The sequence below is a fragment of the Sceloporus undulatus genome, unplaced genomic scaffold (assembly GCF_019175285.1).
Source record: "Sceloporus undulatus isolate JIND9_A2432 ecotype Alabama unplaced genomic scaffold, SceUnd_v1.1 scaffold_13, whole genome shotgun sequence".
NCBI lineage: Eukaryota > Metazoa > Chordata > Lepidosauria > Squamata > Phrynosomatidae > Sceloporus > Sceloporus undulatus.
The window spans coordinates 1,781,445-1,798,369 of record NW_024802935.1 but is presented as its reverse complement, the minus strand read 5'-3'; the positions used below and the strand labels follow the sequence as shown (position 1 = coordinate 1,798,369).

The 16,925-nt window shown below is 42.9% G+C and overlaps 1 protein-coding gene across 1 annotated transcript in view; it reads right to left on the bottom strand.

Moving 5' to 3' along the window:
- Positions 1 to 16,925, bottom strand: part of LOC121917232 (vitamin K-dependent protein S-like) — a 75,573-nt gene that overhangs the window by 24,951 nt on the left and 33,697 nt on the right. The window contains exons 5-8 of the mRNA XM_042442990.1: positions 16,215 to 16,337; positions 15,100 to 15,231; positions 13,497 to 13,622; positions 3,730 to 3,851 (exon numbers count right to left, since the gene is read on the bottom strand). Of these exons, the coding sequence (XP_042298924.1) occupies positions 3,730 to 3,851; positions 13,497 to 13,622; positions 15,100 to 15,231; positions 16,215 to 16,337 (503 nt within the window). The remainder of the gene's footprint in view (positions 1 to 3,729; positions 3,852 to 13,496; positions 13,623 to 15,099; positions 15,232 to 16,214; positions 16,338 to 16,925) is intronic.

Here is a 16,925-nt window from a genome sequence, read left to right as displayed (position 1 = left end):
CATCCTGATATCCAAGATTAAAGGGATTCTCAAATTTCTATCTTTTAAATACAATGAGAACCTGCCATATAGGTAGGCATTTAGCTTGAGGTTATTCATGTTTAGTTTCTGCCTCTTTAGTTTCTTGCTTCTATCCCCATTTCTTCTTTTAAATTAAACCCAGTGAATCTGAATGCTGAAGATTGCTTGCATGGTTGCTTACAAACACACTAAGACAGGGTTTGGCAACGTCTGTAGGCCTGGGGTCAATTTCTGCCCCTAAGATTCTCTGGTGGGCACAAACAAAGGTTGTAGGGGAGACTCAAGTGGGGATGGGTAGGGAATGGAAAAACAGATTTAGGGCTGGGGCAGAATCTGTGTACCTTTGGAGGCTGCATGTGTCTGGAGCCAACTCCAAGTTTTACCCTCGACTTATCATGGCAAAATCCATAATTTTGGCACTCGACTTATACATGAGGTTGACCTATAGTCGAGTATATACGGTAGCTCATTATTTTCATGGATATGGCAGTACAAATGTCATTGTATCAAAAAATATAGCCTCAGTGCAAAGCAGATTTCCAGTGTAGGTGATATTGATGATGGTAGTAGAACAATCATATTTTTGGCAATCAATTTCTCATACATTAAATTAGGGACTATATTCCATGTTCCAGTTGAGACATTTGCTTATTTTGTATAGTGTTAATTTATTAAAGACCCTAAAGCTGAAATCCTCTATAGCAATATTTACTTGAAGGATAAATTATCTTCTTTTTGGTTTCCATTTTCTTTATGGAATGGAATTACATCTCCACTTGCTTAATCATTAAATCACAATTAACTACCTCTCACCAGGTTCTCATAAGTATATTCAAGCACAATAGCAACCATTGCTCTATGCCCCATTACAGTGAAGTGTGTCAAAGCTTGTTTTAAGCAGAAGCAGTCTGAATACACTTCAACGTTTCCAGCCTTGCCAAAGAAGTATAAAGGAAGTCATTCACAGAGAAATGTTTTCTTTGGAATCTGAACAAGCCTTATAGATTCTCCAGACAGAAGTGCTAAAATGCTGTGACCACTTAATATACCTCTTATGAATGTTTAGTTTGTAGCAATGAATAATTATTTATTATTAAATCATACAAAAGCTACAAAGCTTCAAGTTAAAAGTTAGGAAATAGATCTATACAAAATATCTGGCTAGTAATAAAAAGTGCAACAAAAACAACAACAATTTAGGATAAACCTACACAAAATAGCCAAAACCAGACAAGAGTGCCAAAAACAGACAATGGTTTTCAAGGATGTTGAAAGCGGTAAGATACAAGGCTGGATTTCTAGGGTGTACCCATAGAGATAGCCATGTTAATCTGTAATACCAATAAGCAAAGGGATCTTGTAGCAATAGCAACAGCAAGTACATTTCTCTACCACTTATCAGTGCACCTAGGCACTCCCTAAGCATTTACAACATGTAAACCCCTAACAAGCTGGGTACTCATTTTAGCGACCTTGGAAGGATGCAAGCCTGAGAAGGGTACTGAACTCACAATCTTGTGGTTTGTGAGTCAGTGGCTGCAGTACAGGCATTTAACCACTGTGCCACCAGGGCTCTTTTGAGACTTGGGCGCGTTACAGACTGCCCTAAAGCGGGCAGTCTGCCGCCGCCGTCATTAGCTACACCGAGAAGCCCCCACAGCCAGACTGCAAGGCTTCCCGGTGCAGCTAAAAAGGCGTGCCGAAATGGCGCTCCTATTTGGCCCCTGGAAGTGGCACCGCGAGGCGCACACTTGCGGCGTCACTTCCACCGCGCCATGTCCAGACACTGTGCGTCCGAGACGTAAATATGGCGGCGCCCGTGTGGACGGGCACCACCATTTACTACGCACTCTGCGCGTCCTAGGAACAGGGCTGGTTAGGAAGATGAGACCCTTCCTAACCCTAGCACGCCCCTTCCTAACCCTAGGACGTGTGTAGTAAATGGCGGTGTGTAACGCGCCTAACTGTGCAAAAGAAATTATTTTTATTTTAAAAGAAATTGTAACATAATCTTTCATAGACTTGGTCTACAAATTCAGATGCATGGAGTGAACTGATGCACTCCAGGCATCTGACGAAGTAGACCAAGTCTACAGAAAATTATACTAAAACTTTTTGGAGAGTGTTGGGGTGGGGTGAGGTAGGGATGTAAAGAATACTTGCAAACTTCTTCATCGTTTGTGGGAGATGGGGTGTCTGAAGCACCCCATGGAGAAAAAAATCTATTGCTGCAATAGAATAGAACATATAGAAACTGTTTTAAATGTAGAATTTGTTTGTACAAAAAAAACAAAACCCCAAACCTCTTTTTTTTTTTTGGGCAAAACATGTTTCTGCACAGAAAAAGTATATTTTTTGATATTTTGGTGCAAAAAACCTTCAGTTTTTTCACAAAATCAAGTTCCTTTGTACATCACGTTTTAATTAAAAGAAGTTCTGAAATGCACAAAAAATAAGGAAAGAGTGCAAAAATGCTTGCAATCTCAACCAATGGGGAGAAAACCTCTGAAATTATTTGAACAAGAATGAAATAAGCAAAGATTTACACAATTACTGTGGCAATACTGCATAATACACGTGGTCTATGAGTTGCACTTCGTTCTCAGGGTTATTCTTGTAATCAGCAATTGCATGAATATTTTTAAAAGGAAATAGCAGACAAGGTGCACCCAATCTAGGAGGGGTTCATGGTGAGTGATTCCAGCTTTTGCTTCTATTCCCCTGCAATCTTGATCCGGATCATATACCCTGTCCTTGCTATATGCACTGGAAATAAATCTCCCATTTGCCCTCTACCCCCACACCATTGTCCTGATCAGGATACTGATTATATATGGAGTAATCTTTTAAAATATCATTCAAATGGTGTTGTATTACCACTTAATTTAGTTTTTGAATCATAATGGCCCAGACTGTGACATTTTAAATCAAATTTGAAAAGGACATTTAACTCTCTAGTATTATCAAAAAGTAAAAAACTTTCATCCAATTACAGCATGTATTCATTTCCTTTCCTGTTTGTTGGTTTTAGCCACGTATTCTCTTTTTCTACCTCCATACATCTCTTTTAATTTGTCATTAGTCTCAGTTTGTTTGTACTCCTTTTTGTGGTATCTTGTCCCCCCCCCCCTTCGCTCCTTGAAGAAGCACATAGTATCAGAGGCTCTCACCACAAGAGGTAAAGTTTGCCGGACTGGCAGTTTATGCCAGCCTGTGTGCATGGTAGGGCTGCGGTAAAGCTGAGCATTTACACGCTCCAAGCCCTTCTTTCTTTGCCGGGGCACCACCTTGGCGCACGCCCATCCAGACAGTGTGTGCCATGATGACGTCCCTCATGTGCAGCGCCCAACAGCGCTGTGCACAAGGGGCATTATAACGCCATGCCACGGCACTTATGGCACTCCTTCTACAGCGCAAAAAGGAACCCCTTTCCTGGGCTTCTTTTTGCTCCGTGCGCAGGCCGCAGCGTGTGGTTGCCACAGTCTGCTTCTGGGGCAAGAAGAGACGGTGTTGAGCTACCCGTCTATCAAGCCCCCAAGGCTGTTTTTCCCCCCTTTCTTTTCTAACTCTGTGTCTGTGGGTAGCAGAAGGAAAGAAACTATTTCTCTCCCATGTCCCTCTAAATACTAATTACTAGGCCTGCAAGATACACTACTATCTCTCACATTTTCTAACAAAATAAAAAAGTAAATAACTGCAATATTTTACCTCACAAGTTCGCATATCCTTGGACACCTTGTAGCCCTTTTTCCCATCACAATAGCAGGTGTAGCTTCCTGGAGAATTCACACACATCTGAGAACAAAAATTTTCAGCACATTCATCCACATCTGCAATGAAATGGAAAATACAGTTTGAAACATGGCTGCACTCTGAGAAAATGAACTGGCATTTAGGTGGCATGACAAGTTCAGTGTTGGAAGTATACAGTGAACATGTATTAATTGCAAATCAAATATTAGAGTAAGGATACTAAAAGCATTAGCAAAATATTTGCAGAAATGAGCTTATCATAAATAAACATAAAAACCAGAGAGTTAATTGTGTGAGAAAACTCATCCTAACTATTAAACAATGAGTATCTTTCATTATAAGTGATTATTCATTATAAGGGATGTGGTGGCTTAGTGGTTAAGATGCCAATTCGGGTTATCGGAAGATCAGAAGGTTGGTAGTTCGAGGACCGAGTGCTGCATGATAGGGTGAGCTCCTGTCACTAGTCCCAGCTTCTGCTAACCTAGCAATTTGAAAGCATGCAAATGCAAATAAATAGGTACCACTTCAGTGGGAAGGTAACAATGTTCGAGGTGCAGTCATGTTGGTCACATGACCACCAGAGCAGTCCTAGGACTATGCTGGCTCATCGGCTTAATAACGGAGATGAACACCACCTCCTACAGTCAGTTATGACTAGACATCATGTCAGGGGACTACCTTTACCTTTATCTTTCATTATAGTTGTTGAGATGCTTTCTTTTCCATTGCTGTGAACAGATATTAGAATAGGGTATATATACCCACTGTAACTGTCAAGAGGTTATTTTCCTGGCATAGGGACATTTAATTCCAGTTTAGACTTCACTGAAATTCTAATTAGGTATACTGTATTGTCATATGGTACTGAATCTTGCTATTAATGAATATTTGTGGGGTTTTCTATAAAAAAAACATCTTGGGCAGCTTTCTAGGGTACTCTCTATTGTATGCTCTAACACTATGTGCGGCATATATTTACTCTGCCTTCATACAGCAAAAATCAGTTCAATACTTTGGGAGCTGTGTATGTATGCGTGCACGTCTGCATGAGTGCATGCCAAACTCTGAAGCCCAGGGGGTTTAGGAAGCAATCATTCAGAAACAAAATGTAGTCTGACCAGGGCAAAATACATTTTTGTCCTGACAGTGAAGCTGACTACATTCTCTCCTTTGTTGGCTAAGCACAATAAATAATTTAGGAGCACAAGGCTGTGTGAAAGACAGCATTAGTAACTTTCCTTCTCAGACACTAACTGACTTGAGAAGATCCAAAGGGAATGAGTACAGGCTCAGAAAATGTCACAAAGCCTACTTTTAAAATACCACACTTGCAAAATAAAAACCTATCATACATTGAAACGTGAAATTTATAGCTTGCTTTTATAACACCCTAGACCCTTGCTCTTGTTGCCTGCCTCAAAAAATGCAAATTTTCAATGAAATCTAAATTGCAAATAATTAAATAACCCTTTGAGGGTTAACTAACCCCCTGACAGTAATGGGGTGGGCATGTGTACAACATGGGGGGAATAAGCACAATAAAAGAGAAGAAAACTGTATAACAAATGTAATGAGTAGTACAGTGCGCCTGCGCCATACACTGACTTGAGCGTATGTGCTCAAGCCGCGGCGCGCGCGTGGGGCAGAAGGGGCGGCGCATCCCATTCAATTGAATGGGTGTGCATGCCTGTTGCGCCCTGCACGCGGCTGTGCCGCCGCGCACGAGCCCCATTGTTTCCAATGGGGCTCGAGCATAGGCGGAATTCGCCTTACGCGGCGGGATCCGGAACGGATCCCCCGCGTAAGGCGAGGACGCACTGTATATAACACTGAACAAAGAAGCGTGTGGTCACTAGATAATGGCTAGATTAATTTAGGGATGATTCTACACAGCAAATGTTACTTGTGTGACTAATTCAGTTTTACACTTAGCTTCCTGCACTGAACATTTGATATGTGGATGATGTAACAATGATCAAGAATACTCAATTGTGGTGTGTGTGTTCCTGATTAGACTGAATATTTAAAGATTTGGTACATCATTCCACCACTACATTTTCACTATCTGGAAGCCCACAGTCAGAGTGGGGTGGTGGGTGTGTATATTCACCTCTCCTCAAATTATTTGGGGTGAGCTATCAAATTTGGGGTGACATGTTCACCCCTACTTGAACCACAACCCTCTGGTTGTTTAAAGAACACTGCATTAACACTTGATGCTTAGCAATCTATCTATAACATCTAGTATGGAACCACCCTAACAAAATTAAATCAGCCAAATGGTCTGAGAATCTTGGAAGTGTATTTTTTTGAATTATTATTATTATTATTATTATTATTATTATTAACCTTTATTTATAAAGTGCTGTAAATATGAACATTGGCTTACCTTGTGATATGTTTGTTTTCAGCGATGGAGGCGATGGAATCCTCAATTGGGTTAGTTCCCTCCTCTCGCTCCAATAGGCAGGGACTAGGAAGTTGCAGGTGACGTCAAGGAGGGAACGCCCCTGACCTTCCAGTCGTTGTAACAGCCAAAGCTAAAGATTATTTAACACTAACATATAGAAGGTTAAGAACAGCAAAACTATGTACAAAACAACTTGTATCTAGCTTATCCTCTCCAAAACCGAAGCGTGACCTCAGTTCTGGGAGGGTAGGATTCCATCGCCTCCATCGCTGAAAACAAACATATCACAAGGTAAGCCAATGTTCATTTTTCCAGCGATGGAGGGAGGGAATCCTCAATTGGGATATGCCAAAGCTATCTACTGTGGGAGGGAGAACTGACAGTGGCAACTAGACAATCGCTTGGAGGACTCGTCTACCAAACGAAGCCTCTGCAGATTGGAAAACATCCAAACGGTAGTGGCGGACAAAAGTGGAGGGGGAAGCCCAAGTGGCAGCCCTACAAATATCTACCAGGGGGGCATTAGTGGAGAGGGCAGCCGATGTGGCAGCACTGCGTGTAGAATGGGCGGTGATAGCCCGAGGGGCAGATGAGCTATTAGAAGTATAACATTTGGATATGCAGTCTCTTAACCACCTAGATAGTGTGGAGGAGGACACTCTTTTGCCCTTGGATGAAGCAGCAAAAGAGACAAACAGGCGATCAGAAGTACGAAAACGTCGTGTACGCTTGATGTAGATTCGAAGGGCCCGCCGGACATCTAATGTGTGCCAGGTTTTTTCTAATTGTCTTTTGGGTTTAGGACAGAAAGACGGTAACACAATCTCTTGGGACCTGTGGAAGGTAGAGTTGACTTTGGGGATAAAGGTTGGGTCTAGACGTAATACCACTGAGTCCTCTCTGAAAGAACAAAGCTCTGATCTGACTGACAAGGCTGCTAGCTCGGAGACTCTTCTGGCGGAGGTAATGGCTATAAGAAATAACACCTTCCAAGTAAGGAATTTGATGTCCGTTTGATGTAGTGGTTCAAAGGGAGCTGTAGTGAGAGCTGCCAAAACTAAATGGAGGTTCCAAGTTGGATAACGGTGAACTACTGGAGGACCAAGTAGTGTAGCTGCCCTCAAGAATTTCTTGACATAAGGATGGGAAGAAATCTGACTTGATAGTTTGACAGGTAGAGCCGAAGTGATTGCTGATATTTGTCTTTTTAGAGTGTTGGGCTTGAGTCCCTTATCAAGTCCTTGTTGAAGGTAGAGGAGAAGGTCGCCTATTGAAAATGAAGCTGTAGATATATTGTTTGAGTTATACCAAGAAGTGAAGTTGCGGTAAGTATACTCATATATTCGCCTAGTCGAGGGTCTTCTAGACTGGATGATGGTATCAACTACCTGAGCATTTAGGCCATCTCTTAACAGGATGAGGCGTTCAGTCTCCATGCGTGAAGATTGAGCCATTGTGGGTCTGGATGAAATATCTGACCCTGGGATAACAGGTCTGGGCGCAGAGGAAGTCTGAACTTGTCCTGTGATAGGGATAAGATTTCTGGAAACCAGGCCCTTCTTGGCCAATGTGGAGCAACCAGTATCAGGGTAGCTCTTTCGCTTCTTAGCTTTAGCAGGCATCTGGATATCATTGGGATTGGAGGAAAGGCATAGAGCAGACCCGGAGGCCACGGGGCATGAAGGGCGTCGGTGTCTTCTGAACCCTGAGACGGGAATCGGGAGAAGAATCTCGGTAGCTGATTGTTTACTGGGGATGCGAACAGATCTAACATGGGAGTCCCCAGATACTGGGATATCATTTGAAATACCTCTGGATGGAGATGCCATTCTGCTTGGTCTATGTCTGACCTGCTTAGCCAGTCTGCTTTGGTGTTTAGAGTCCCTTTTATGTGTTCGGCCCTTAGAGACAGGAGGTTGATTTCCGACCAACTTATTAGACTTTTGGTCTCCTGCATCAACGCTCGTGATCTGGTTCCGCCCTCTCTGTTGACATGAGCTTTTGCTGTGATGTTGTCCGTCCTGACCAAAACATGGGTGTGGTTTACGAGCTGGGCAAAGGCCAGAAGGGCCAGGCGAATCGCCCTGAGTTCCAGCCAATTGATGCTGTGGGCTCTTTCGTGATCTGATCACCTGCCTTGAGCCACGTGTTTGCCGAGGGTGGCACCCCATCCGTGGAGACTTGCATCTGTGGTTATTTGTATCTGGTGGATAAGCCATATCGGGCGTCCCAGTTGTATTCGATTGGACATCCACCATTGTAGTGACCTTTTTACGCTTTGGGGCACATGAACCTGTTTGTGTCTCTTTTGGGTAATCATCTGTTGAAAGGGTAGGAGCAGCCATTGCAGTTCCCTTGAGTGAAATCGAGCCCAGGGAACACAGGTCATGGCTGATATCATGAGTCCCTGAAGCCTTGCAAGGAGAAGTAGATCTATTGATGGTGAAGGAAGAATGGAGGTTATCAAGTCTTGAATGTCCTTTATCCGTTGTGGTGGCAGTGATACAACTCCCTTGAGGGTATCTATCAATGATCCTAAGTGAAGAATCGTCTGAGAAGGTATAAGGTGGCTCTTCCCATGATTTACCAGAAAACCATGGAGAGACAACGACTGTAACACCGCAGTGACAGCGCTGGAGGCCTGTTGAAAGGTTGGGGCGGCAATCAGTAAATCGTCTAAATATGGGAAGACGTATAGGCCCTGTAGTCTCCAGTGTGCGACTAAGGCTATCATTATTTTGCTGAAAACTCTTGGAGCTGATGAGAGGCCAAATGGGAGCGCCCTGTATTGGAAGTGACGTTTGTTGTAACAAAAACGGAGGTATCTGCGGTGAGATGGGTGTATCGGAATGTGTAAATAAGCCTCCCTTAAATCTAGGGCTGCCATGTAGACTCGTGGTTTTAATGACTCTAATATTGTCTTTAGAGTCTCCATTCTGAAATGACGTTTTCGGACACTCTTGTTGACCCTCTTTAAGTCCAGGATTGCCCTCCATGATTTGTTTTTCTTGGGCACTATAAACAGGATGGAGTAGCACCCCTTGTGTCTCTCTGGAGGTGGTACAATTTCGATTGCCCCTATCTTCAGTAGGTGATCGATGGCCTCCAGCATCAGAAGGTGTTTGCGTGGACGCTTCGACCTTGGTGAAACTGTGAAATGGTCGCGGGGAGGGTGAATAAAGTCTATCAAGTAGCCCTGTGAAATAGTCGACAAGACCCATCTGTCTGATGTGGTTGTTTGCCAAACATGGTGGAAATGTAGTAGCCTGCCTCCCACCAGATCCGGCGGGTAGTCAGGATCGCTGATTGGTTCCCTGTTTGCCAGGGTTGGAGGATCCAGGGTTGTTGGAGGCAGGTTTTCCGAAGGCTCTAGCCTGTGACTGATGTTTAGGTGAGAATCTTCGATCAGGCCATTGTTGTTGTTTTCCATATCTGTTGTCTCTTTGTTTGAAGGAGGAGTTGCTGTTGTTACGAAAGGAACGACCAGATGATTGACCTTGGCGAGAGGACTTTTTGTCGTCGCGTCTATATGAGGATGGAAGTGCCTTCTTTTTGTCTTTAGTCTCGATGAGTATAGGGTCCAGCACATCACCGAAGAGTTTTGATCCCCCGAAGGGAGCCATAGTGAGGTTCTGTTTGGATTGCATATCGACTTGCCAGTTTTTTAGCCAAATCTGCCTTCTGACCGGAATAGAGGCAGCCTGGGCCCTGGCACAAAATTGGATGATGTCAAGAGAAGCATCTGAAGTGAATGCCAGAACCTTCACTAGCTTATTTATACCCTGACGAAGCTTGGTGTCACCTTTGGGCACAAGCTGGATAAGGTCTTTGGCCCAGCCATAAGCAGCCCTTGAGAGGATAGAGACAGAGGATGAAGCCCTGATGGCTGTGGAAGAAGCCTCAAAACTTCTTTTTAAGGCCGACTCTGCTCTTTTGTCTTCTGGAATTTTTAGAGTGTCATCACCATCTTTGGCGTAGATGGCTGAGGAAACGAGTTGTGAGACGGGTGCATCAACCAAAGGGACTTGAAATTTTGACATCACTGAAGATGGTAAGGTGTAAAATTGCTTGACTATTGAAGGGTTTGGTCTAACAGTTGCAGGTTTGGACCACTCTTCTCTGACCACTCTCATAAAGTCAGCTGGGAATGGGACCTCTGTGCAAGGAGGACAAGGACGTGGGAAGGAGTCACCCTTTCCCTGAGGTAAATCAGTGTCCAGAACCTGAGTAGGTTTGGGTGTGTCAGTCAATTTCAGAGCCTTAATGGCTTTCTTCAGGAGAATGGAAAAATCATCAGCAGTAAATAGTCTGGCAGAGGAAGGAGGAAGGGGGGTATCCATCTCCTCTTCTTCAGAAAGATCATTTTCACCCCCCTCAGAAACTGACTGAGACTGGGAGTTATCCATAGATTCATCTGAGGAATGATTGGAAAGTAGCAGTTTGGCTTTCTTGTAGTTTAACTGTTGGCCACTAGATGTCGCCCTTCTCTTAAGAGAAGCCTTAGACTGAGTGGGTTTGGCGGGCTTTTTACCGCCACTTTTAACCGCTCTGAGGCGTTTGTGCAGCCTAGGTTTGAATTTGCCCCTCTCATTGGCTGGAATGGCCTCTGATGACGATCTGGCTGGCACTGAAGAGGAGGAAGGTGAGTGAGCCCGGTGAGGGGAATCGTTGAGCCTCCTGACAGAGTCCCTGGGAGGTTTTGGGAAGGAGGAAGGGCCGCTGGTATCTCACTAGACAAGGGCTGGGGCTGGAGTAAAGGGGAAGGGGCGACCTGGCCTGCTAAGACCGAAGCCTGTGCTGCGATTAGGGAGGCCAGAAGGGAGGAAATCTCAGGGGGGAGGGTGAAGGGAGAGGCTGCTGGGAGAGGCAGAGAAGGGCTACTTACATGCCTGATGGGCTCCGCTGGTTGCACCACTCCTTCCCGATCCCGGGAAGGGAGTAAGTGCTGTGGCGCATCTGGGCTCGGAGACGAGGGTTCTCCCTCCTCCGGCCGCGCCAATATGGGGGTCCCTGCTTGTGCCGCTGTGCGGACTCGCCGCAGGGCACCCTCAATCTGCGAGGAATCCCCGGACATGCCGGGGCTCTCCTCCGCATCCTCCATGCTGTAGCTCCTGACTCCCTATCTAGTCCTGCACTCAGAAGGAAGGAAGGGAAGGAGAAGGAAAGGATTATTATTATTGTTTGTAAGGATGGAGAAGGAGAGAAAGAGGAAGAACGACCTATCTGGAGCGAGGCAGGAACAAGACTGGAAGGTCAGGGGCGTTCCCTCCTTGACGTCACCTGCAACTTCCTAGTCCCTGCCTATTGGAGCGAGAGGAGGGAACTAACCCAATTGAGGATTCCCTCCCTCCATCGCTGGAAAATTACACAGCACTGTACATACAATCTTTTTAATTGGACGGTTCCCTGCCCTTAGGCTTACAATCTAAAAAGACACGACACAGAAGGAGAAGGGAGGGGTGGTGGGGAAGGGGCCTGTCTAGTAAGATAATACATATAAAATACATAGCAATACAGGAAATGATTGAATAAAACAGACAACAAAAGAACATCAAATAGCAAGTGACAATTATGCAATGCCTAGGAATGCTTCTCTGAACAGGATGGTCTTCAGCTCCGTTTTGAAGCTGGTTAAAGAAGTGATGGCTCTTGCTCGCAGGGGAAGAAGGATCCAGGAGTGAGGGGCAGCAAGTGAAAAGGGGCGAATCTGAGATGGGGCAGAGGAAATCCTGGGCTGGGATGGCAGACCTTGATTACCAGAACAGAGGGCCCTAGTGGGAACGTGAGGGGAAATAAAGTCTGATAAGTAAGGAGGGGCCAGCCCATGGAAGAGTGCTTTAATATCAACTAGTGTGGTGTGATGGCTTGCTCTTAGCTCTGGATATAGAACGGGTAGGTCCAGGTCCTGCTTAGCTATAGGGGTCAGTTTACATACTCTTATATGAGTCATTCTGTCTGTGAAGGAACTTATAAAATGCTCAAAATATAGGTGTAAATCCTATTTATAGTCGAAACCAGAATAGACCCACTGAATCAATGGGATATGCACCAGACAAAAACAATTTTAACAAGCCTTCTGTAGATGGGACTACCGAATAGATTCATGTCACAGTGCTAATTTTTTAAAAAATCTTCCCTACCTCAAAGAATTTTTGTAAAGCCAAAATGTAGTTCAAGGCTATGTGAGAATGATAGCTAGAATGAATAATCGTATAATTGGAAATTACAATATTTTGTGATCTGAGGTCATGACTGCGAGTCAAAGTACATATCACTTGTAATCAGGCAATATATTTAATACAAAAGGCAAATCATCCTGTAATTTCTCCACCTCCCTGGTACTTATATATTAAACAATTAACAATTTGTTGCACTTTCAAGATATCCCATATCAGCTGGCTGAAGTGGCCACAGGAATGCTAGATGAAGACAGGGCTTCTGTATTTCTATTAACTGAAGAAAAGGGGAAATTATAGCAGGCATTATTTGTCACAGATCTCATCAGACTGAATGGAGATGTGATCGGTCATATCAGGAGGAGAGTGACACTGGGCTTACTGATTCATAGATAGATGATGGATGTACAAATATTATTTCTATACATGCAATGACTGAACTCATTGACTTTTTAAATATAGTAAACCTTTCAGATTCTTCTGAATTCAAGAAGGAATGGTATGCATCCTTACACTAAAAGGTGGTAAAAGCTAGATGAGAAATTTGGATGGCACTAGTACAATATACAAACCACATACAGGCTGAGTACTCCCTATCCAAAAATCCAAAATTTGAAATGCTCCAAAATCCAAAGCTTTTTTCATGGATGGCTGAGACAGTGATTTGCTCTGTGATGTTATCAATGTATATAAACTTTGTTTCCTGCACAAAATAATTGTACTGTATAAATATTGTATTAAATACTGTATAAAATTACCTTCAGGCTATGTGTATATGAAACATAAATGAATTTTATGTTTAGACTTGGGTCCCATCTCCAAAGTATCTCATTATGTATACAGTATACAAATGTTACAAAATCCAAAAAATCCAAAATCCGAGCTGCTTCACATTCGCATTTCGGATAAGGATACTCAACCTGTACAAATATTTCAACAGAACAATGCAAAATCTATAGAACATATTGCAGAAAGAGGTAGAATTATGACATAATCTATATAAGAATCTATACAATCTTATTTTTATCTAAATCTGAATAATTTATTTTAGATTATATAGATTTTATATCTATCTATCTAATCTAATAATCTAGTTTTTTTTTTTTTTAAAAAATGAAAAATATCGGTTCTACCTTCACATTTCTTTGTAGTTGAATTGTAGGAATAGCCTGGTGGACATTCACATTCATACTTTCCAGCAGTATTCTTGCATTGTGCTGTCCCACAAATGTTCTGGTCTAACATGCATTCATTCAAGTCTGCACATAAAGAATGTGTATTAATCTCCCACAAAAAGGAATTGAATACTTTTCATTCCTGCTGCAGTTATCTCCTGTTTGTCCAGGGAAATCTGGGGACAATAGGAATGTTTTGGAAACATTAGCTAGTGCCCAATGGAATAAGCAAACAGGTTTTGGATTTTGTTTTGTTTTTAAGTGGATATTCCAACTGCACAAATTCCCTGTCAGGCACTCCAAGTTAAAAGGGGAAGGGGAAGAAAACTCAAACATGAAACATTCATTTCTTCCTTGCTTACAAGTTTATCAGTGGCAGCTACTCCACAGCTATCAGTAGTTCTTATCTACTATATACACCAATGATTCATTTATGAATCTGACTTAATTTGTTAATCAACAGGACAATACAATAGCTAATGAACCAATGGAAATCTCAAATCAGTGACAGGTAATATTAATAAAAGGGTCATTCCTGATTCATGATCAAAATTGTTCTACAAAAATTAGAACTTCTCAAAAACTGTGCTTCTAAGATTGCTTAAGAAAGAGACAGCTTCAAACCAGTCCCATTTAAACACTAGTCAATATTGCCTTTGGCATAGAAAATGAAAAGGAAGTGTTCTAACCAAAAAGATGAAGGCATTTTAATATGCGTTGGTCAGTTTGATTTAAAATTGCATGGTAGTTCGTGTGCATACATTTAAGTGCTCATAAACCTAATGTTTCTAGTTTTTCTCCCTTTTCTTCCAGCTGCATATTATCAATTTTCCAACTGCATTTTCCACCCAACTGCACATTTTATGTCCAATTGCACGCTAAACACACACACAAATTGTATGCAACTGTGATCATGTGAAAGCAATATCATACAGCCACAGGAAAGAAAAAAAAAGGATATGGATATTTTACTATTTTGAAAGTCATATAAGCATGCAGCTTTAAGAAATAATGATACCAAATCCATGTTTTCATTGTGTATTTATATCCCAAGTGGCTAACCAGGTGGTACAGTTCCTTTCATGTGATCTGCCTCAGCAGTTACTCTTTATTTTTTTCATACTGTAAGCACCTACTCCCCATTTTCTTTTAATTAGCACTGTCACCACCATCTTGAGCACTGCATGGGCTGGATCGTTCAGTGCTAAGTTAAGCAGATGGTACTTTGCAAACACATGGATCGCAGCAGGTATGAATTAAGCTTCCCTAACTTGACCTTGATTTTTGAATTTATTCCATTTGGCTACAATATAGACCAGATCTGTTAACACAATGAATTGATTGACAGAGTGTGCATGTGCTAAAATATCACAATAGCAACTACTGCTTGGACTGGGTTATTGACATTAACCAAGACAGACATTTTGGAAATTATCAGTAGAGACTCTGGCAGTGGGACAATAAATAGCAAAAATTTCACCTTTTCAGATTATTATAGTCTCTCTTTGCTTTCTTAGAGTATGTGGTCTTGGCATTTTTATTTTTGACCCTTTCCTCTTACCCTTGCAGTCCATTTTATTTGGTTGTATATAATAACCATCTTCACAAAAACAACGGTAGCTTCCAGGAAAATTATGACAAATTTGACTACACCCGCCATTTCTGTTTGTTGGGTCTTCACATTCATTTATATCTAGGAAAGAAAACAATGTGAAAATATAACCTTAACCATGGACTTATCCTTTTTTGAACTATCACATATAGTAGGCCTTCAGTATATGCGGGGGATCTGTTCCGCATCCCCCCTCGTGCATATCAAAATCCACGTATGCTCAAGTCCTATTGTCCTTAATGGTGGTGCGGCCAATGGGGGCCAATAGGGACAAAAGTCCCTCACCTCGCCTCCTCCCTCCCTTCCTCCTTCCCTCCATTCTTCCTTCCTTCCCCTCTCTTTCCCTCCCTTCCCTCCATTATTTCTTCCTTCCTTCCTTCCTTCCCTCCCTCCCCTCTCCACCTCTTCTTCCCTCCCTCCTTACCTGTTTCCTCAAAGGCTTGGCTGTGGGGGCAGAGTCTGATGGGACTGAGAGCAAGGCTGAGGCTTGTGTCTTGGAGCCCCAGGCCTCTGGGCACCAAAATCCAAGCCGTGGCTCTGGTGCTGGCTCCCTCTGGCCAACGAGGTCCCAAGGGAACTAGTGCCAGGGCCAAGGCTTGAGTTTTGAAGCCCCAGGCCCAGCAGCCAAGACGGAGCCTCTAGGTTCCGATACCCAAGCCTTGGCTCTGGCACTGGCTCCCTTGGAACTTCGTTGGCCAGAGAAAGCCAGCACCAGGGCCAAGGCTTGAGTCTCAGAGCCCCAGGCCCAGCAGCCAGGATGGAGCCTTTGGGCTCTGAAACCCAAGCCCTGGGTTTCCCAAGGGAAGGAAGGAAGAAGGAAGAACGGGGAGAAGGAGGGAGGGAGGGAGGGGGAGGGACTTTTGTCCCCAATGGCAACACGGGTGCATGCACGCCATCATTGGGGACAATATGGATGCTCAAATCCATGGATGGCAAATCACTGTATTAGGAGGGCCCACTGTACTTTTCTGATGTGGATGTATATTTCAAAGCAAGTCAACTGTGTTTCCCATCACAGGAAAACAAATGAGAATTACTGTTACCAATTACATTATAGACTGTACCTTCTTCACATTTCACTCCTTGCCACCCAGGTTTACAGATACATGTGAACTGGGCTTGTCCATCTTTGCATTCTTTATAACCATCTTCATTGCACGGCAGAGGAATACACTGGTTTGCTATTACTGAAGAGGAAAATAACAGCAAAAGATTTTTAATGATGATGATGATGATGATTTCAGTGTTACGAGCAGCCTTCTTGTAAACTTTCTTGTTCATTTTATCATTAAGACAGGAAAAACTTGCTGTATAAGAACAATACCTGATATAGACAATGTACCTGTATCAAATCAGTTTTAATATTTACAGAGCCGTTTGGTGAGGTTATTGGATAATGATTTAACATGTTTCATTTCCATCTTATTCTGTTGGCTTGAACAGGAAAACACTTCCTGTCTTTGATAAAGTATGACTCGCGAACTATACTCCCTTTGTATGCTGTAGGAAGAACTGAAAAACGTATAGCTACAGACCTATAGGGCAATGCATTTCACAATTTTATTCAACCTCTCTGAATACATCCCCTCTCCCCCCCTCACCATTCCCTTCTCCTTTTGTGTCTTGTCTTTTAGATTGTAAGCCTGAGGGCAGGGAACTGTCTATTATCCCCTCTGTTTTAAACCGCTCGGATTCCCAGTGATTGGGCGGTATATAAATAAAACCTATTATTATTATTATTATTATTATTATTATTATTATTATTATTATTATTA